Source organism: Camponotus floridanus, unplaced genomic scaffold (genome assembly GCF_003227725.1).
Source record: "Camponotus floridanus strain SB8 unplaced genomic scaffold, Cflo_v7.5 scaffold35, whole genome shotgun sequence".
Classification (NCBI taxonomy): domain Eukaryota; kingdom Metazoa; phylum Arthropoda; class Insecta; order Hymenoptera; family Formicidae; genus Camponotus; species Camponotus floridanus.
In genome coordinates, this window is record NW_020229492.1 from 522404 (window position 1) to 545831 (window position 23428).

General features: G+C 33.8%; 1 protein-coding gene across 2 annotated transcripts in view; it reads right to left on the reverse strand.

The window, feature by feature from the left end:
• Positions 1-16435, reverse strand: part of LOC105255668 (low-density lipoprotein receptor-related protein 2) — a 44511-nt gene extending 28076 nt beyond the window's left edge. For both annotated transcript variants that reach the window (XM_011265094.2, XM_011265093.2), the window contains exon 1: positions 15863-16435. In XM_011265094.2, coding sequence (XP_011263396.2) covers positions 15863-16034 — 172 coding nt within the window. In that variant the 5' untranslated portion in view covers positions 16035-16435. The remainder of the gene's footprint in view (positions 1-15862) is intronic.
• Between the last annotated feature and the right edge of the window lie 6993 nt (positions 16436-23428).

The window sequence follows — 23428 nt, forward strand, 5'->3', positions numbered from 1 at the left end:
TCTAATATATTTTTACGAAGATGAAACTCTGGGAGATTCATATCCATTGTCTCAATTTTTTTCCCGCTCATTAACGTTCTGAATAAAGGAGAGGATAATTTTCGACTGTATCCTCGTGGAGAGATAATGAGCTTTCCTTGACTCGCAATTATGCTATATATCGCGCGTTTCCAAGTTTATATTTCGCATTTTGAAAAGAAAAATAATCTCTCCTCTCTTAAAAGGATCTATCGCGCTTGCAATAACAATCACGGCCCGTTTACGGAGACTTTCCCGTCGCGGGAGGATCCTTGATGCATCGTCCTTGGACGAGAAAACGATCCTGCGATCGCCGTGCAATCGTCGGGATTAATAAAAAAAAGGGGAAAAAAATGGTTACGCTCGTAGATGGAACGCACGATATATACGATAAATAGAAAATGTCACGCACGTGTGTTTTGAAATCCTTGTCGAGGTATTCATTATATAAGTGTAAGAGATGCAAATATTATATAAACAAGAGGTTTCGGTAAATAACTTATTTACTGAAATCTCTTTTCATGGGCAGCGACACTTTTAGGATTACATTTATTAATATAACGTTCCCTCAGGGAGAGATTCATTAATAGAGTAAAAGAAATGTACAATTTCTTAATTTCTCGAAAATTGAGGAGTGTTTTTTATATAAATAATATACAAATATTACCCCACACATCAATTGAGATCTCGTGTTCCGCCGCGACATTTGTTCGGAAACTTATCATAAATCGCTGGATCCTCGAAGGAAAGTGAGGAGATCACGGAGGAGGTGAGAGCGTGGATGTGTAAGTAAGCCACAAGAGAAGAGGCTCCAGAAGGAGAGAGAGAGAGAGAGAGAGAGAGAGAGAGAAAGAAGAAGAAAAAAAGAGAGGGAGAGAGAAGGAGAGAGATATGGATGGAGAAAGAAAGAAGAGAGAAGAGAAGCGGCCGCCGATTAGGGGGAGGGAGACAATGAGAGTGAGAAACAGAGAGAGAGAGAAAGAGAGAGAGACTGATGCCACTAGAGAGGAGAGCAGAGGAGAGGAAATAGCTCTGGCTTGGAAGTGCAGCGTTCGTACCAGGCTGTTCGACCTGGTACGAGCAGAGCACCGACAGCAGTCGGGAGGGAATGTGCATTTGCCGAGTAGGAATGCAAATATCGAAGACAGATAGCGATATTCACGCGTGATGCACTCGTGCTTGATATTTTTTCTCTCTTCTTTTTCGCGATATTTTCACGTCACAAACATCCATGAACTGTCGTCGAGCAAAGGTGAAGATAGCGTCGTCATTTCCTCAAACTTTTCTCTTCCATCAATTTCGAAAATCGCATTCGGAGGTGACTTATCGATCGTTAGATCCGGAGAAATCAAATGAGGGGCGTCTAATTTAAAGTATATCGCTCGATCGATCAGAAATATAGCTTTCTTTCTTCCTGACAATTTAAACTGAGATTCCAAGTTTTGGGCATCAGCTGATCTCATGAAGAATAAAAATGACTAACATAAGTAAATGATACACAGAGAAAAATATCATTCTACTACCAAGAAAAGCGATTACTCAGTTAATTTTTCTTTTTTTAAGTAATAGTTTTCTTCAATAAAGAATATATTCTTGATAATAATCTTCAAATATACTCATCACAAGTGTTAGAAAATCTCATTATCATATACTCAAAAGAAATTCATTATCATATACTCAAAAGAAGAAATTATTTTCTCTTCAAGAATATTGTACAGTTGTATCAAAGAAAAATCGAACTTACTTTACGCCAACTCATGTAATAAGCAAACCAAATTTTTATTTTAATTTAATATTCTTGCCTAAAATACCACAGAAAAAAAAGAAGTGTCAAATCAAAACTTATTTACTTAAACTAATACGTTTATTGTTTCGTATATACGCAACAATTTCTAATCTTCTTAGAAGAATTTAATAATTTTAAATTTCAACAATATTATCGTCTTATTTTAATATTGTAATTGTCATCTCAAGAATATATAATTATTTAATTCTACTTTAAGAAAATTATAATCTTTGATTTAAAAATGTTATTTTCTATCCAACATTGTTTCTTTTCCATTCAAGAAAATTAAATCTTAAATCATGAGAATATATTTTTCTCGATTGATGAATTATATAAAATGGCTTCATTCAAGTAAGCAATTATTCAAGCAATTATATTTTTCTTAACGCGATATAATCTCATTTCAAGATTTCCATGTTAAAACTAAATATATTTTCAAAATAAGAATGTCCTTTTTTTCTGTGACCGCATTTACTAAAGACTTCAGAATATATTCAATTCAATTTAATGCTTGTGATGAACTTGTGATATATTTTGCGGATATACAAACTTATGATATACTTAAAATAAATCATATTTACTTGAATACAGTATACATTTTTTTTCTGTGAAATTTTCTCTGCAGAAATTTTCCTCCAACTGTTGAAGATGCGTCAGAAATCAATTTATTTCGCACAACAACTTAATCTAAAATTCTTATATAAACTTCTCCTTGAATCCATTTAGCTCGTCATCCTTGCACTAAATTTATATATCGCATACATCATTCATGGCCGGCGATAAATATGGGACTATTAGAGCTTCGAATCTACTTCAATTTACAATTTTAACACAGAACAATAATAAAGTGCTCATCCAAGAGAGGTGACGCAAAATTAGAAACGAGCACAGACATTATTTATCAGCGATGGGTCCATTCATCATCCGCTACCTTCGCAGGTGTATCTACATAATAGCGAGCTTTAGCAACGATATAACGTATTGTTAAGTAACGTATACATGTATCACAAGCATGTCCTGTGCGTGTCCTATGACATCGGCGTTCACCTTCGCGCTCGCGTGAGAGGCGAATGCTCTTTCAGCAACTCCGTTCGTACCAGACGGTGCAATAGCCCGGTCATAAGTACCGCTGCTGCATCAGCGAGCAGCGCATCTCTCGAGATAACGCAACCTGTCTATCGCGGCGAATAAATAAAGAAATCGTCGTCCAACGGAAAATTGGAAACCGATCATCCAGGTGAGTCGGATGTCCCCGAAGACGTGTCCTCGGAAAAATTGGAGTATCGGAATATCGTTGCGACATAACTAGAAGTAGGCTAAATTAAAATGAAGATGTTATTATTGCGGCAATTATTTATCGAGTCGAGAGATACACACACGTCTCAAGTGCCTCGATGTCAAAGTGAAGGCGCATAAGAGACCGGTAATACGTATGTGTGCACATGTATATACGAGGCAACTAGTGCAGGCATGTTTATCATGTGGCAGAATCGATTGGATTCTAGGTGCGCTCGATCGATCCAGTTCGAGGATCCAATAAGAGAAAAGTGTTATCTACATCTTTTTTACCTTTTACATGTCTTATAAGCGAAAATATTGCTGACAAATTTGACGACAAGCCACGTCTGAGAAAACGCACTTTAATATCATATTAAATGTAATCTAGTAAAAATAAATTCACATTTTTTCCAATTTTTTCATCCATCTCTTTTCTTTCTCTCAGTAATATATCTAATAAAATGTTGGGACATATATTTTTTTAAGTATCTATTCTTGTAGTATTTTTCTAAGAAAAAAATGACAAGCAAAAGAAAAAATTATTTAAAAAATTATTTAAATGAAAAAATTTTTAAAATTATATAAAGAAAAAATTATTTATAAAAAAGTATTTTTCATGATATTTAAAAAAATTGATAGACAAACTCATAATGGCTGGAAAATAAGAGAAAAATAAGACTAAAAATAAAAATAAGAATATAAGAAAAAAATGTACTTTTCTTCGCTTCTGCGAGCTAATAGCTAGGCACGACCGGTCATAAGTCAGTTGTAGCATAGGTCATCGGCGCGTTCAGAGGACGCGTTCGAAGAAATCTTGGATACGAGCACGGCTCGGTTAATTGGATCAACTCGCGCGGATCAACGAACGCCGCGTGCGACACATATAATGTACCAACAGCCAGTGTCATTCAACAGCCACCATCGCCGACCATCGTCGTATATTGGGCCCGTACGCGGTACAAGGCCACGGCAGACGCGATTGATATTCTCCGGTGAAGGGAAATCTCTCGAGGCCTCTCTGTAATTCACGAAGCGTCAATTCTCTCGTCTCTCTCTCCTCGGATGGACCTCGGCATCTTGATGATGATATCGTACAATACCCGATTATTCGCGAATTATGCAAAGCTCCAAGCGGAAGTACACGAGGATGTACATTCATCAGATATATGCATCCATCATCTTTTTTTTTTTACTCGTCCGTTTGATCCGTTCCCGACTATATTTTTATCTCGGGAAATGTCATCCCGAACTAATTGGCGATGACATTTCTCGGGACAAAAGTATAATCAGAGACGAACAAAAAAAAATACACCGTTCGGTTAGGCAATAAATAGGCAATCTCTTGAATTTTCTTTTCATGGCTGAGAACGTTTTGAAGTAATCCATTGGGATTTACATCCGACATAAAGCGAAGATAACTATTAGAAACAAATTGTTAGATGGACTAAGTCCAATTACAATGTACTTTATTTAAAAAAAAAATTCTGAGAATATTATAAATAGTTAATACTCTGAAAAAATAATGTTTCTAAATATTTAAAAAATATTTTAAAATATTTTAAAATATTTTACTAAATATAAAATCAATAATTATCCAAGTACTTAAGAGCAATTTGTAATTTTGATATAATATTTGCCGTGAAATCAATCTTACATTGTAAAAAATATAAATTCTCCATATGAAATTAAAAACGCATTTTACTTTTATTCAGAAAAACTTGATTTTTAAAATCGACACTAAAAGAGAATTAGGATTCTTTTAATTCCTAAAATTTTCTATATAATGTATATAATTAAAAAAAAAACACAAATTTTAAATCGCTTAAAAAAACTCCGAGAATATTATAAATAATTAATATGTAAGCACATCTCGAGAAAATGGCCGGTATGCAAAGTTTTACGGGAAGAAGGAAATGTGCGCTTAATGTGCACCGAGCGGTTAAGAACCGCATCCACACACGCGAGGTACGATCTCTAAGCCGGATTGTGATGTGGAAGGAATTAGCGAAACGTTTAAGGTAATTAACGCTTGTCGTGTTAATGCACGAGCGTCTGGCTCGTTACACGTCGGTGAACGGAAACGGCATTTTTATTTCCGATCCTTTCTTCAGGAATCGCCGCAAGAAGCAACAACGATCAGCAAATACCGATCGTTTTTCTTATAAGAGTATTTATGCTATGAATATAAAATGTGAGTCATTATTGTCTCCAAGCTTCTTTCTATCGATTTCATCTACAAATAATTTTTAAATAATAATACATTTCTTCTGCGTCGCGATGAAAATTTAATTCTTCTTTCGTAGGGAAATAGAAATTCAACTCCACGTCATCAATTTTAATTATGAATAAATGTATCAGTTAATCGGTTCTTTTCAAATCACTCGGTACAACAAGTGACACGTCGTAATTATGACGACCTGTCGTCGCTCGATTTTCGTGTGACGTTCGGAAGCCATTGACCTTCCTTCGTTTCTGTGCCACATCGTAGCGTTAATTCGATTACGCACTGCGAATCAAATGCCTCCTTCTCGGAACGAAATTTCGCGTAATCTAATTTGCACATTTCTCTCAACATCATTTTGCGTTAGCATTCTTGAGAAAAGAAAATCCATGCCTTTGTCACATTTATCTGTCTATAAAATCTAATTTTTAAATATTCAAGCTCTTATCGCACTGAGCCTTCCTTTGTCATTTTGTATTTTGCATGCTTTGAATCAAATTCTATCTTTTGATTGAAAGAATTGATTTCTCGAAAGAAAATAAAATTTTCAAAGTGGCAAATTTGAAAATATCGCGTTATCTAATTTAAATAATTAATTATATTAAGATATATCTATAAAATCTAATTTTTTTTTTAAATATTCAAGGGTGTTCTTTATGCAAATTCATTCTTTCTTTGCCATTTTGTATTTTGTATGCTTTAAATCGAACGCTATCTTTTTATTAAAAGTAAATGAATTAAAATAATTCAATTTATTTCCCGAAAAGACAAATAGAACAAAATTGTTAAAGTGGCAAATTTGAAGATATCGCGTTATCTAATTTAAATAATTAATTACATTAACATTTTTTTATATCTATAAAATCTAATTTTTTGAAAATATTCAAGGATACTCTTTACACACATTGATCCTTTCTTTGCCATTTTGTATTTTGTATGCCTTAAATTGAACGCTATCTTTTCATTGAAAAAAAAAATGAATTAATGAATTAAAATAAAATAAAATAAAATAATTAATTAATTTCCCGAAAAAACAAACAGAACAAAATTGTCAAGATGGCAAATTCGAAAACATTGATCCTTTCTTTGCCATTTTGTATTTTGTATGCCTTAAATTGAACGCTATCTTTTCATTGAAAAAAAAATGAATTAATGAATTAAAATAAAATAAAATAAAATAATTAATTAATTTCCCGAAAAAACAAACAGAACAAAATTGTCAAGATGGCAAATTCGAAAATATCGCGTTATCTAATTTAAATAATTCAATACATCAAGATATATCTTTTTCACATCCCACTACATAAAATTTAAATAAATTGCGATCAATTAAAATGCATTTTCGAGTAATCGATTGTAACGAGATTACGGGCTCCGTTTCATTTCCATTCATCGATTTGAAAGGGAATAATACAAAAGATGGTCATAAAATCCCCCTCCCATGTACGAATAACACTGTGTAAGGACTGTATCATAAGTTAATGCGACACTGTGTCATTGCTGTCAGGAGGCTTTCTTCCTCCTCGCTCAACTCGCGCGGCGAGCCTCGCCTTCGATTCGCCGCGCTCGTTCGAGCACGAATCTACATTCAATCAGGGTTTAATGTCCTGCAATTCGGCGTGTGCATGTGCAGGTATACATGTGCGCTCGGGTGCATCTTGGGTACGCACGCACGCACGCATGCACGAGGTGAACACTCACGTCACGAGACCGTTCAAAGAATCCGCTGAATATAGAAGCCAGTCTGTTAGAATCTAGACTACGGACACTGTACTTACGATCACGTGTATATGTATGTGTATATATATATATATATATATATATATATATATATATATATATGGTGTATCACGCATATTCGCGTCGATTAAATTCGGTTATCGCGTCAAAAGACCCAGAGAATGGCCTCCTTGCAACTATCTTTCGCGCATCTCTCCAATCCCTTCGTCTGGACCTCCTACGCTCATCTCCTACGCTCCTCCTCAACAAGATCAAAGAATGATTGTAGAAAATGCCCTACATTTTTTATTAAATTGTAAGAATTAATTTTGATTAATTCGATCAATTCGCAATAAGATCAAATAAAGATTATAGAAAACGTTCTATATTTTTAATTGTAAGAATTAATTTTGATTAATTTGATCAATTCGCAACAAGATCAAATAAAGATTATAGAAAACGTTCTATATTTTTAATTGTAAGAATTAATTTTGATTAATTCGAACAATTTGCAGCAAGATCAAGAAAAATTATAGAAAATGCCCTATATTTATGATTAAATTGTAGAATTAATTTTGATTAATTCGAACAATTTGCAGCAAGATCAAGAAAAATGATAGAAAATGCCCTATATTTATGATTAAATTGTAAAAATTAATTTTGATTAATTCGATCAATTTGCAATAAGATAAAAGAAAGATTATAGAAAATCCCCTATATCATTTATTAAATTGTTAGAATTAATTTTGATTAATTCGAACAATTTGCAGCAAGATCAAAGAAAAATTATAGAAAATGCTATATTTTTAATTAAAGATAAAAAAAATTATAGAAAAAGCCCTATATTTATGATTAAATTCTGAGAATTTAAATTAATTCGATAATTCGCGTTCATATTTTTTCGATAAGATAAAAATATACTTCCTGCTATAAATTTCATAAATCAAGATAGAGGATCTTCTTGGGAAGGTTGTTTCGGAAGATGATTAAATAGATGAAAATGACGTTAATTAATTTTCGCGCAACAAAGATTTTCTCACCCCGATTATGTAGCTGCAAAATATTTATTTAGAGTCTAATTATATTTCAACACTACGGACAACAGACAACGCGAGCGCATGAATAATTGAACAACCTGACTCTCTTTGTAAATACGAACAATTCATTATGAGATAAACGGTATCTGATAAATAGGCGTAATATACTAATATAGATTTGTAATTTACATGAACCCACTATCTCGTGTGAGTCAGTTTAATCGAAAAAAAAATTTAATCGAAAAAAAAAAAAAATAATCATCACGACACAATTAATGTCTGATTGTGAGTTACAAGTAACTAAAGTCCAATTAAATCACACATGATCGATCAACTTAATACGATTAAATAACGGAAGCTGGAGAGAAAATTTCAAAGTGCAATTTATTTCCTTCGAATTTTAATTCGGGGGACTCTCAGTTTCCTTATTCGTTATCTGTAAAATTGAATATAAAGGAATCACAAATCCATCATGCGTTGTAAAAATACAAGTCTTTTTTTTTCAACAGATAGGTCTTTTTTGCCCCTAAGAAAACAGCGGAATTACGATCTCAAAGCTGGCCTCTATTTCGCTCCCTCCTCTCTCCCTGTCCCGTGTAACGAGCTTTAGATCGCGATTCGTCGGGACACGAAGAGAGCCGTTACACTCGCGCGCTATGAGTTCACTTCTAGTCTCATGGGTGAAAGTTGATGTTTCCCACGCGGGGTTGGCATCAATTTGCCATCGGCTGGAAAAATACTCGCCGCCATCTCTCGCCGATATGCAGGTGACCCACGACGTACGGTAATCCGCGATAAAACGGAATTATAAAAACCGACGAGGGGAAATGTACCGTTCCTCGTTCGTGCCGTTCGGATGCACTGCTCAAAATGTATCAGGACGAACGAGGACCGCGCGCTGCAAATCCTATCAATTGAAAGCGGAAAGTTCGCAAACAAGATGAAGATGACGTACGAAAATAAGTCTTCAAATTATATCGCAATTTTGTGGACGAAATGCGTCTGTGATACAGGTAGAAAAACGCAGATTCGATCAAGGAACTTGTCTTCCAGACGAGGAAATTTGGGGTTTGACTGGGGGGATTTACACCTGTCTCATTCTGGCCGACCCTTTAAAATTTCCGGAAATATTTCATTCAGTCACTTTAAGGGTCACTTGAGCCCCTGGTTAAACTTCTGTATTACACAAGAAATTTCGAGAAGCGTGCCTTTGATGACGAAGCTCGTCCATTACTTTATACGCGATAATACGCGAAGACGTGACTCGATAAATATTTTTTTTTTCGTGACGAATCATTTGGCACGCGCTCCTCTTTATCTGAACAATTTTGCGATATGCTTGTACTTTCTGCATTCATATTTGAATATTATAATTTTGGAGAAACATATTTTATATCAAATGCACTCGCAAAAAGAGACCATTTTCATATCTATCAATTATTCAAAATTTCTTGAAGAGAATTCTTCAGAAAATTTCTTTCAATTATTTAAAATTCCTTTTCAATTACAAATACGAAAAATTAAAACATGTCGATGAGATTAATATTTTGAATAACGGCCAAATTTGATAGCAAAATTATTCGATATAAGATAGAAGGTTTTGATGAATACAGTTTTAATGTAAAAAGGAAATAAGAGAAACCTGGTCCCTCTTTTTATTTACTTGTAAGCAAATTTATTTTATAGATTTTTCGATAAAGAAATTACAACGATCGACGATAAATAAAAATCGAATAAATATAATAATATATTTCATTATTAATATATTATAATATAATATAATGTAATAATATATTATAATTTAATTTATAATATATTATTAATATATTATTAAATAATATATTATAATAATATATTAATAATATATTAATAATATATTAATAATATATTAATAATATATTATAATATATTATTAAAAATATTTAATAATCAAGGAATTTCCGAGCGACAATATGGCAGCTTGTCAAAATTCGAGGGACCTGTTTCAAACTTGCCACTCGTATCTGCAAATCGCTCGATTAAGATGCGATTAACATAGGTAGGAGATGGCTAATACCCAGGCCACACTGTCGCAATAATTCAATGCATGCATGTGACAGAGACACCCAGAGAGCGTGCATTACACACGGATACATTTTCGCTGATGCCTGTGATTGTCAAGCTGCAGAAATAGGTAGCACGCGTAATTCGCGCCAACATGTTGCGCATTGAACGTTACACGGATGTACCGGGTGGTGTACGATCGAACGGCGATTACCACGCGACGACGAGGATGACGATGACGGTGACGATGGTGGCGGCGACGACGACGACGACGGGCCCACTGGAAAGCCGAGCCAGGGTCCCGCTATCCGGTCGGCCGCTAGGCCGAGGTGAACGAACCTGTGTCCGCCTACTGACTTTACCTGCCAGCCACGAGGAGAAGCCGAGCTATCTCTTCGTGAGCGAACACGAGGAGCGCGAGCGAAAAGGAAGGACAACGCGATTGCACGTAGGAGAACGAGTAACTCTCTCTCTTTTTCTTTCTCTTTCTCTTTCTCTCTCTCTCTCTCTCTCTCTCTCTCTCTCTCTCTCTCTCTCTCTCTCTCTTTCTCGCGCGCGCGAGTTCCCTCCTCACCTATAAATTTATTCGACGCCTCGCGTCCGTCGTTAAACGCCCGTTGTTTTCGAACAACGGGCTCTATGAGAGAAGCCTTATCCGGAGTCGCACGCTTCGTACTAATGTCAGTGGGCCTCTGCTTATTATTGGGAAAAGAATCCTGTGCATTGTTTGCAAGTCGAATTTGACAATGACGGATAACGGATTTTTTTTTCACACCAAAAAGTGTGTGAGAGAGAGAAGCAGTCTGAATAAGTTACGCCAGATGTTCTAATTTAAAGACAGCTTGATATATATACAGGGTATCAGGACAATCTCTTCTAAAAAAAAAGCTCTTGTAGCTTAGCTCGAGAGCTTTTTCAAAACACTAATAAAATATTTTTTCCATCGAATACTTTTCGAGTTATGAGGCTTGAAATAATCTCTTAATTTTACATAAATCATAAAATATCTTGTAAAATATTCATTTTTCGATTATTTTGCCTTGGTATTTTTATGAGTAAAATAATAAAAGAAATCAATTGGTGTAAAGAAAACACATAATTGTTTCGAAGAAAAAATATGTAATTTGCAATTAACAATTCCATATTTTTTCTTAAAAACAACTGTGTTTTTCCTTTACACCAATTGATTTCTCTCATTATTTTGTACATAAAAGTATTAAAGTAGAATAATCGAAAATTAAATATTTTACTAGATATTTTACGGTTTATGTAAAATTAAGATATTATTTCAAGCCTCATAACTCGAAAAGTACTCGATGAAAAAATACTTTATTATAGTGTTTTAGAAAGCTCTCGAGGAAAGCTATCAGAGCTTTTTTTGGGAAAGAGATTGCCCTGACACCCTGTACATATACATAAATAAATACGTAAATAAATATTTTAACAAATATATACTTGACAGTCACATACACTTTCATGACATTCTTCAATATCGTAATAATTGAGACGGTAAATCTAACTCCTCAATGATAAGCAACGCCCTGATGGGCGTAAATATAATCACTACAAGCTGCTTAAATGTCAAACAGATAGAAAGGTAGAAACTGAAATTAAAAATTGTGCATTTTCTATAAATACGATTCGCAAACGTGAAGCTTATCCCTCGTAAACATTTCGCGGGAGGTCGTTAATTGTCGTTAATTTTTCTCGTGTAACGTTCGTTGTAATTTCTTCTCTCTCTCTCTCTCTCTCTCTCTCTCTCTCTCTCTCTCTCGTTTCACGTTGATTCTTACGAGAGTTGGAGTTCAACCGACCACACCGTTGTGACTATCCGCCGATCGTGACTTCGTGAGTTTCCGCCGATGCCGCTATTCGATTTCGTATTCAGGAAACGTCGTTTCCTTCGACCGCAAAAAAATGCTGCCGTTTCGTATGAACGACGTGAGATTTTCCGAGGAAAATTTTGGTGAAATCGTTACGTTAAATTTTCAAACTAACACTTTCGAAATCCGAGTGATAGGCAAGACTTCTTCCCTCATATCGTTCTCTCCATGATATCGACAATAAATCTCGAGTTTGAAAATTCCAATAAGAAAAAGACGGGTCATTGGAAATTAATCCATCCACAGACAATTTTCCATATTTTATAAAAAAAATAAAAATAAATAAAAAAAATATTATCTATACCTGGTTTATTTAAAAATGAAGATAGATGACATTTAACAGCAACTAACGCGAGATTGAGAAATTTCGAAAAAATTTCCCACTCGATTATTTCGTCGATATAAGGAGAGATCGACTCTGAACACGTTAAAGAACTACCGACTCCTCGGGGAAAGAAGACTTTCTCGTCTTCTGCGCGCGTTGCAGGAATCAGAGCTTGCAGACTCGCGGCTCGCTCTCGAGTACGAAGGTCGTTTCGTCGACCCACTGATTCGATTCGTCCCACTTGTTCCCTCTCGTAGCTTGCTACGAGCATGCCTGAGCTTTTGATCGAGAGATGCTTTTAGCGATAATCTTCGAAAGATGTAACCTGTCCACTTTCTGGAAACGCGATATCTCGAACAATAAAATTTACTTTTCCTTTTCAGAGATAATATCAGGGATAATCCATTTCAGAGATAATAGCACTTTTCCATATCAGAGCACTTTTCCATTTGCATCTTTTTTCAGATAAAAAGACATTAATCATTAAGTAAAGCTAACAAGTGACTATCTTTGCTATTTTTTATAATGGAATTCTTATGAGAAGATATATCAAAAAAGTCGAGATTCTACATGAAATTTTAAAATAAATTATTTGTATTTAATAAAGAATAATTTGTGTTTAATAAAGAATAAAAAAATAATAAAATAAAATTACAAAATAAAAATAATAACATAATAAAATTAAATACTAATAAAAATAATAAACTAATAAAATAAAATTACAAAATAAAAATAATAATAAAATAAAATATTAATAAAAATAATAAACTAATAAAATAAATAAAAGAAAGATTTAATGACAAATCTAACGGAGAAATTTTATTATAAAAGGAGAAAAGAGAGAGAATCCTTCAAAAGGATATATAAATAAAAAATTTTTTTATAAAATCCATCTGTTACTGCAGAAAAATTTACCGAATTGATAACATTTTAAATGACCGACGCACTCCAGATTGAGTTTATCGTGAAAGGTCAGAGAATTTAATTTAGTCAATCGACAATATTGATATTTACCCTCTGATACTGTCGGTGCTATCTTGAAGATTGCATGTCTCATACGCGTCAAATATGAATGTATGCATTTAAATATGTATATGTATTTAAATATGTATATGTATATGTCTACGTGCATAGACAATAAAAAAGATTGCATACTTAATATCACTCATGGAATGATTGCATAAAGGTTGCAAAATAACTTAGTCCATGATCAAAAATAGAGTGTTAAGATTGAGTTAAATTTTGAACTTTTGTATGAGAAATAAATGAGCGATTATTTGTGATTGATAAACAAAATTAATGCTGTTAGAAACTAGCGTTGCAAAGCTTTTAATGCACATCGATATACATTCATAAATCTTTTACAAACTTTTAGATACATTTTTATACTATTCGCTTTTGCATTTTTACGTCTCTTTAAAATAAAAAAAAATACAGCAAATATAGACATTAATTTTGTCATAGTGAAAAATGAAAAAATTGAAGCTTTTTCATGTTGCAAATATTGCGTACGCATATACATATATATATAAAAAATATACATAAATATATGTATATAAAACAAAGTTATCTTGTTTTTGAATTCTTCATCTCCGCGTTTTTTTTTCTGACAAAAAAAGTCCGAGTCAATTATGGTACTTCTTGCGGATAAGTTTGCAAGTCTTCGCACACATTTATATATTTTGCATTTATATATCTTCGAACTCTGCGTTAATGAAGTTCACAATGTCAATGATTTATGAAGAGTCATTAGAAACGCGACGTGAGCGCATCTCGTTATCGGAAAGGATTCTTCAAAGGTATCCTTTGGGTTCCCCGACGCAAAACCTAGACACGAACGTTGTCACACTTTTTCTAGAGTGTCTCTGAGATAAAACCGGTTTTCTTCTCGCGACTTGATATGCATGCATGTCGAGAGGAATGTTTGATGAGAAAAATAGGAAAACTGTACAAAATCGAGAACCGACCAAAAATATTCGATCTGCGGGCGCACTAAAAAAATTTTCGTTCCAGGAGTCTCCCACCCTCCCTCCCTCCTACTCTTTCTCCTTCGCGTTAAACCGGTTCCAATTTATCTCGCCTATTTCTCCCCCTCCCACACGAATATCGGAAATAATAAACGTAACAGTTTACACTATGATAACAGCAAATAGTGACGATATTCAAAATACGAAAAAAAAAGAAGAAGAAACCGGCCATGCCTGATCTTTCATTCCGTCAAATAATAAATCGAATCTTCCAAACAAGATAATATTTGCCTCTTTTTCTCTGACTCCTTTCATAATAAATACATAAATATTGATTTTCTAAATTTATATTTTATTGATTTACGAAAAAAAAGAAGAGGAAATCGGCCATGCTTATTTTTTCATTCCATCAAATAGTAAATCCGATCTTCCAAACAAGATAATATTTGCCTGACTCTTTTCGTAACAAATATATAAATATTGGTTTTCTAAATTTATATTTTAATGATTTCTAATTAATCGAAAAATCAAACAAAAGCGTTGTAAATGAGAGATATTTATTCTATATATATGTATATATTTTTTTAAAATTCTTTTTAAAATAAGAATATATTCAAATTATTGATTGAGAAGTAAGTTATATAAATGTCATTAAAAAATATAATTTTGATAATAAATTTCTCAATCCCTGTCATTAAAATGAATTAATACTAGAAGGCTTAAATAATCAGTAAAAAATCCGATTTAGAAAGTCCAACATAGAAAAGTGCGGTTCTTGAATCATCATAATAGGGGAATCATTATAATGGACAAATTTAATAAATTTAATTATCTAAAATACCCCGAACAGTCGTTGCCACGTAATTATTATTGCATACGTGGCAAATAAAATTCCGTGAGCCGAGTGCACTTTAGGTTACGAAAATCTTCAGTCAAAAGACTTCGGAGTTAAAATACGAGAGATGAAGTTGCACCTACTATTTTTATCATTTTGATCGTCACTAGTAGGTCAAATCCAATGGATAAGATATGCTCGATCATACGAAGGATTCCCCTAATTTTCATCAAGATTTAAACCCTTTATATATCGATTAAATTTTTCAAATTTTTATTTTCAAACAAATTCGAGTGTGTGAATATATTTTTTTTAAATTTTCAAATTCATCGATATATAAGCATATAATTTATAATAACAAATATCATTATATCCGAGTAAATATCGTTATCACAAGTAAAACGCGTTTAATGTAAAAGACGATCGATGAAAAAAGTGCGAAATAAACATTCCTAATACAAAAAAAAAATGCTCGAGGGGCAAGAAAGTGTAAACAAACAATTTCGACACAAGCGAGAAAAATACAGACGACTGATGCTCGGGCAAAAATTTCTTCATACAATCGACGTTCGCGAAAAATACGACGAGAGATCCCTTTGCTATTTTTTGCGCGCTTTTTCGCGGCTACCTTCAGAAGAGAGATCGCCGCGAGGTAGAGACGAATTCGCGACAGGTACTTCGAAAATGATCCGCGGATGACTTTCCCCGGATCGGCGAAAGCGGATAAAAAGAGATGGAGGTTCTACTCACCCGATCTGATGGCGGTGACGTCGGTGACGGCGCCGAGGAAGACGACGAGGATGAGCGCAGTCCTGGCGGTCCATCGCACGGTGGACGAGGTCCCGGTCGAGTCCTCGACACTTCCGGAAGCGCGTTCACCACCGGAGGAGGAGTCGACGACGCGCCGAGGCCGCACAGCCATCGCACGCCGGTTGTCTCTCCCTCTCTCTCTCTCTCTGTCTCTTTCTTGCTGTCTGGCTCTCTCGCTCTCGCTCTCCTTTTTTCTTTCACCGTTCTTCTCGTCTGTCAGAGGTGGAGGACGAGTGAAGAGTCACCAGGCACACGCGCACACTTTCTCGGCACGCGATTGTATTTGATTAGAAATTATCAAGATCGGCGAGCGGGACTTGTTCCCGATCTTCACTTCCGCCGGGGAGTCCCCAATGCGGCTCCGCGAGCGACAGGTACGGACACGGGGAATAAATTAAAAAAAAAAGATAAAAAACACAAAAGGACGCGCGACACGAGCGAACGCGGCTTCAATTCATGGCTCGTGCATGACGACGTTGACGCGGTCGCAGTCATCGGGCGACTGATGCGCGCCGCTCGCGGACCCAACATGGCGCCACCGCGCCCCTCCCCTCCCCAACCGCGCCGAGGTGGTGGGGAGGGCCCGTCGCCCGCGGCGAAGTTTGGCGCGGAAGAACGCGCGAGGCTCGCTCCGATTTCAAATTTGCGGCTTTCGATGATCATCGGGGAGATGAAGGCGAGATCTAAAATCAGAAAATCTGTCATCAGAAAAAAGGGATATTTTATTTTACCTCGAATTTTTTTACAACGCACTGTAATATTTTATCAATTTGCGTTAAAACAGTTTTTAAGCGCGATTTGTAATTGGGGTAAAATAATTAGATAGAGAGCTCTATGTGATAAAATAATTAGGAAAAAATAATTGGAAATTCTTTCCATTTATAAATATAATTACAAGATAATGATTCATAAAGAGAAAAAGTTATTTTATAACGCACTGTTATCTCTCGAAATTGCAATATAATATAATAGAATTTATAAACACTACGTTTATAATAACATAATTAGAAAAAAACAGAGAGTTCTTTGTAGTAAAATTAATACATACTTTGTAATAAAATTAATTACAACAGAAGATCCCTATTTATACATATAATTATAATTATAATTATTTATAAAGAGATAAATTTCTTTATAATATATAAGAATTCATAAGCACGATGTATAATTGTGGAATAAAATAAGAAGAAAAAAAACAGAGACTTCTCGTAATAAAATAATTTAAAAAAAGGAACCTTATATATAATTGTAATTATAATGACTTATAAAGAAATAATTTTGTTTACAATGTAGTATAACGCAATGTGCATTACAATGTAATAATTTATACACTCGATGCACAATAAATTAATTTTAAAAAAAACAAAGAGCTCTCTATAATAAAATAATTCGAAAAGGAAATCCTTTTTGTTTACAAATATTAATATAAAATAATTATTTATAAAAAGAGAGAGAATATTTTAGCGAATTAATCACCGTCTTGAAAATTAAACTGAGAAACTACGAACAGTCGCGAGTTAAAGCGTGCGAAACGAAAGTCGGGAGGGTCTTTTTCATAGAGGCCCAGATCCTAATTCGAGCTGCGCGTTTTACGCGATTACGCGTCAAGAAGGAAAGAGCAATTTCCGTGGAAACTTTCACACGAGGACAGCTAAAAACGCTCGATGTCGTTTCTTTCTTTCCACACAACGGTTGAAAAATCTAGAAATACTACCTCGGGGTACTTTTTCGTCGCTCTGTATCCACGCGATTCGCGTGTGTATGTATCATTAATGCGCACGTTTCCTGACAATTCTCGACGAATGGCTATTATTCCCGGCTTGCGTCACGGCACCTCTGGTTTCACGAATTCTCTCCGGGAGAATTTATGTCGAATCGTCACGAAATTACGCGAATTTGGAAAATTCCGCGACGTAACTGAAAATTGCCGCTCTTCCGCCTCCCACCTCGCGAGTTTGTAAGCAAGCGACGACGAAAGACGCAGCGATCCGTATGATGTGCCCGTGTTCGATGACAGTTTTTAAATCTGGCCGGGCAAACACGAGGGAAATAATCGGTTACGATGATTAACCTTGCTTTGTCTGACGAAGCGTCTTTTCAGACAAACTGGCTTAATTGACATTTACCGCGTTTCCGGACTTCGTCGTGTGGACGAATCAAGAACGAAGAGATTCAGAACCTTACGATTAACAATCGTCAAATCAAACATTAATGCGACGATAGATCCGGTTCTACATCCGCTTAGACATACAATAATCGTAAAATTAAATATTGACAATTAAATGTCGACAGTTTAGATACATCCGTTTCTCTCATTTTTTTCTCTCTCTCTATCTCTCTCTCTCTCTCTCCTCATCTGAACACGCGCTTATCTTACAAGTAATGTAAAAGATGTACAAAAAATGCAGCTCAGAAATTTATACTTGATATATGATAATGAATTGTAAATATAAGCAGGTGCTTGCAATGCCTTTTACAAACATTACAGACACGTAATTTTAGTCATCAATCAAATCTCGTGTCGTTTGTCAGACTTCGTTAAATTCCTCTACACACCCTGGAGATTCTTGGCATTTTCAAATTATTATTATAATTATATTTCAAAGTTCTTAGATTTCTATAATTTTCGAGTAAGCTCAGATGCCAGAGAATTACTTTATCAGAATGTCATATGCTCCGTCATTCGTTGTTCTGAAAAAAAGGTTAATCGTCGATCCAGACTTATGATTAAAATAATGAAAATAATTTACGCGCGTAATGTATCTTTATCGCGAGCGCAGATTAGGGTTGTTGGGTTAATCGTACAGTACTCTGTGTATGTGTCGTGCGCTGAAATACCATCGAGATGAGCGTGACAGTCACTCGTAGAGCAGACTGTTCCTTCGAAGCGGGGAATTTCACGCTCCGCACTTTGCGGAGAGGTCCGTTCACGACTATGCCAGAGCCCAATATACGTTGCGCATTTTCTCGCGAACACGTTTATTAGCGACGAACGCCGCAAATGCCACAGCCTGCGACCTTTTCCATTGTCCCGCGACGTAAATACGCCCGGCTCGCGCTGATGGCGACGTCTCCTGCGTCTTCACCGAGATATTCAGCCGTCTCCAAATCGCTCGAGAATCCACCTCCACGATCCTCGGCCTGACAACAGTAGAATCGCAAAATTGCGTCTGTTAGAGAATCTAGATACAAGAGTGTTTATATGCTATATCGGATGTCCTGTAACGAGCGATTTTTTATCTGTTCTTTAAGAAATTTAAAAATGATTTTTGTTTAAATTATCACTTATATAACTTTACTTGTCTAATTCCTTTAATAAATTTCTTAATTATTTTAATTTAATTTAATATTTTAGTATTAATACTAATTTAATCTTTATTACTTTAAAATTTTTATTAATTTAAAAATTTTTTTATTTAATAAAATTTAGTTTAAATTTTTAATTATCAATAATAAAATTGATAAATTATTAAATTATTTATAAAAAATTCAAATTTTAAGAATATTTTTAAATTAAACGATTGAAAACAAAATGTTTATTACGTAAATGAGTAATTTTATTATAAGAAATTTATAATTTGAGATTTTATACGAGAGAGAGAAAAAGAGAGAAAAATTATCAAATGCTAGAGAATAGATTATTGCTCTATGAGAAATTGTTCCTTAGCAATTGTCAGTGTATTGATTAAAATATATATTATTTCGAATTTGCAATTGAAGACAATTTTTCTGAAAAAATGTTCTCTATTAAAATTTTTCAATTTTAAATTTGTCTAATTTGACATATTATTCTAAATATTTCTTTAGCATTCTCTTATATATTTTTTTACATAATAGATACAGTTAGGTTTTTTTCGATGTACTTTATTCATCAGAGATTGCTTTGTTTTTATTCTCGATGTTGCCTTTCGATTTTGTCCGACTGTCAATATGAAACCTATCAAAAGCGTTATTTCGAGGAGGGAAAAAGAGTAAATTATCTTTTGAGGAAGAGAAACTAAATATCTTTATACTGTACATTAAAATTATATTGTATATTAATAATATAAAAAATATCTATCTAAATAATATAAAAAAATACCTTAATATTACATATTATATTATATTATAAAATAATATCTTTCTTCTTCATATTAAAGGTGGTCAATAACTCGCAATTTTTTATCTAGTTAATGATTGTACTATTAAATATAATATACGCGCGCGAGAAACCGAATAAATAATTAAATAATTAATTCCTTAAAGAAAATGCAAAAAATCAATGTTTGGAATAAATAATTAATTTTTTAAGAGAAATGCAATATCAATGTCTTCGGCGAAATGAAAAGGTCAAGACGCAATTTTGCGACGCGCGATATCAAACTTCGTCATTATCGCGTCGTGTAGTTGACGTCCCCGTTACATCGCCATTAAGACCCGGCGATGTACGCGCGTGCGCGCGAGCTGCGCGAGCGAGCGGATAGAGGAAAGGTGAGAAGGAAGAAGAGAGCGAGGCACGAGCGGGTGGGAGAGGGAGGGAGACGGATTCGAACGAGGGAAGGAGACGGTATAGCTTAGTTATTTTGCTCTTGTGGGATTGGGTGTGGAGTTGTATGCGCGAGTCGGCTGGTACGGACAGGTACCAAATGCCACAAGGTCAAAACTCGCATACAACGCGTAGAGCAGCTCGGTGCACGATTCCCTCCTCTTTCGGTCTGGAGAACCTCAAGGACTATCGTGCGATAAGAGAGAAAGAGAAAGAGAGAGATAAAAAAGAGGAGAGAGATGCCACGTCGCATCGTCGTGATGAAATTGTTCCATTGGCATCTCTCTTTCTCTCTCTCTCTTCATGTTACAAAACAATAACTTCCGCGATTCCCGTAATACCAATATGAATTTTTACGTGCCGATGCGATGATATGCTTTGAAGGAAAGAAATTTTTTTGTCGATTTAAAAGATATGCAATGTTGAATTTTCAGATACGTGATTTTATTGCAATTAATTACATGTAAAAGATTTGCATGAATACTCTTTGCACTAATTAGAGAAATCCTTCGCAGTATAAATTATTTGAAAAGACAGAGAGGGAGAGAGAGAGAGTCATCGCATATTTACACAATTAATAATCAAATATTCTAAAAATCTGCTTTGTCAAATAATACCCAATTAATAGGAAAGGGGCTAAGCCGAGAGCTACTTTTAAATCATTAATTATCGTATGTCAAATGCATATAAATATACATACCAAATTTAGTATGCTCGATTAAAGATGATTAAGGAACCATCAGATAGTTTACTGGCATCATCGGAAAGTAATATCGATGCCGGGGAGAGATGTGACGTCAGGAGATTTTAATGCCGGGTCATAATAGCTGGAGCGTTTTATTTTTACATCGTGACCATGGGGCCTGAAAAGAAATCGTTTAATTATGCAGTTAAATTTTATATTACTATATTTTATATGATTTTATAGCGACTGCATTGCCAATTATGATTATTAATGAATTACTATTTGTATCGCGAAGAAAAGAAAACTAAAAAAAAAAAAAAAGAAAACTGTTCTTTATTTATAATTTTAAAAATATTTAAATCTTTTAATATATCTAATCTTGAAGAAGTTTACTTTAAACTTTTTTGTAAATTTTTCATTGCGTTAATTTCCTTCCATATTAATTATGCTGATAAATATTCACAATATTAAGTCATTTATCCATTTGTTGAAATTAATTAACAATGAAAATGTGACAAAAATATGAAAATTACACAAAAAATATATATATTAAATAAATATTTCTACAAAATTATCGAGATGTATGAAATTATTGGTAAAAAATTTATAAATCTAAAAAAAGTTAATACTTATTTAATAATTAATTAACTTAATTATGTGTATCATTCCAAAAAATTATTTAAACAAATTTTGAAAGAAAAATAGAGGTCAAATATTTGAAAGATTCCTCATCATTAATTATATATGCATACTTTCTATATCATCGATTGAAAGCTAACAACAGATATTAAAATTCACACGAGCAGCAATTTATTGCTTCATTATATTTTTATGACCCACTTTCATCAAAGATTTAATAAAACAATTATTGACAGACACAAATATCTTCCCAATATGTTTAATTAAAGCCAGAAAAATATATGATGCTTTTAATTTTTCCTTGATAATTTTAATGTACACAATCAATCTGGCTTTATTTGATATGTACATAAGACTAATGATATACCAAGAAATTACAAATTGATAAATTAATTCGTAAAAGAAAAGATTGCATCTGCAACAATGTGCAATTTTCAGTACAATTCTTATATAACATTAAAAATATCTATATCAATAATAATATTTATTTTGAGGGGAAGAAGGAAATGTGAAAAGATATATGCATATATTTAAATAAATAAATAATAATTAAATAAGTAATAAACAACAATAACATATTTTGCCGCAACAATATCATCTCTTGCAAAAACTGTTAACTAAATTATTGCTATAGATATCGATAAAAAAATTTGTTGCCGGAAATAATATTATATCATCGATCGTTTTTGACGATCTTACAATTTTGAACGAAACTCAAAACAAAAATGTTCTATTCATTGTTTTATTTAATTTTATGCGCCTCATATTTTAATGTGTGTGTATCTTGGTATCATTTTATAAATATATGCACAAAAATATAAATGGAATTCTGCTATGAATTTTCGCAAATTTTGAATACCCTTAATCGAGTCTAACAAGAGTAGTATATTTGTAATGAGAGTTAAGTATATACATATATACTTTACAAAAATAATATTTATATACTTACAAATATCAAAATAACTGCAAATTGTAAAGTTGAAGTTGCATTTTTGCAGATTTAGCGTCTTCGACATTCAACTTAATTCGAACTCCAAACAATCCACGAATCAATTAAAACATAAGAGAAGAAACTCGTGGAGAGTATTTCTAGATGAATTAGAAAAAAGGCGCTAAAGTCAATATCGAAGGACGTTGATTGGACAGTCGGCTTTCCGTCCGACCAATCGGCGGTTACCTGTCAAACGCAAGACGCCTGAACTGTGATGCCAGAATGGTGACGCTGGCAACAGTAAATTATTTCGCATAGAGTATAGCTCGACGTTTCTTTTGAATAGTTGAGAATCGAGGGGCATTGAGGAACGCCGAGCTATATTGTATTCGAGATAATTTGCTGTTGCCAGCGTAACCATTCTGGCATCACAGCCTGAAAAGATATATTGTATGATTTTAAATAAATAAGTAATAACTAACATATTTTGTCATCGTTTCTTGCAAAAATTGTCAAAATTGCTGTAGATATTGATAAAAAAATTTGTCGAAGCCGGGGATAATAATTAAAATAGGCGATCTCATAATTCAGAATGAAAATTCAACACCAAAATTTTATTCATAATTTTGTGCGCCCCATATTGTAATGTGTGTGTATTTTGATATAAATTTTATAAATGCACATAAAAATATAAATGGAATTCTGTTATGAATTTCGTCGCAAATT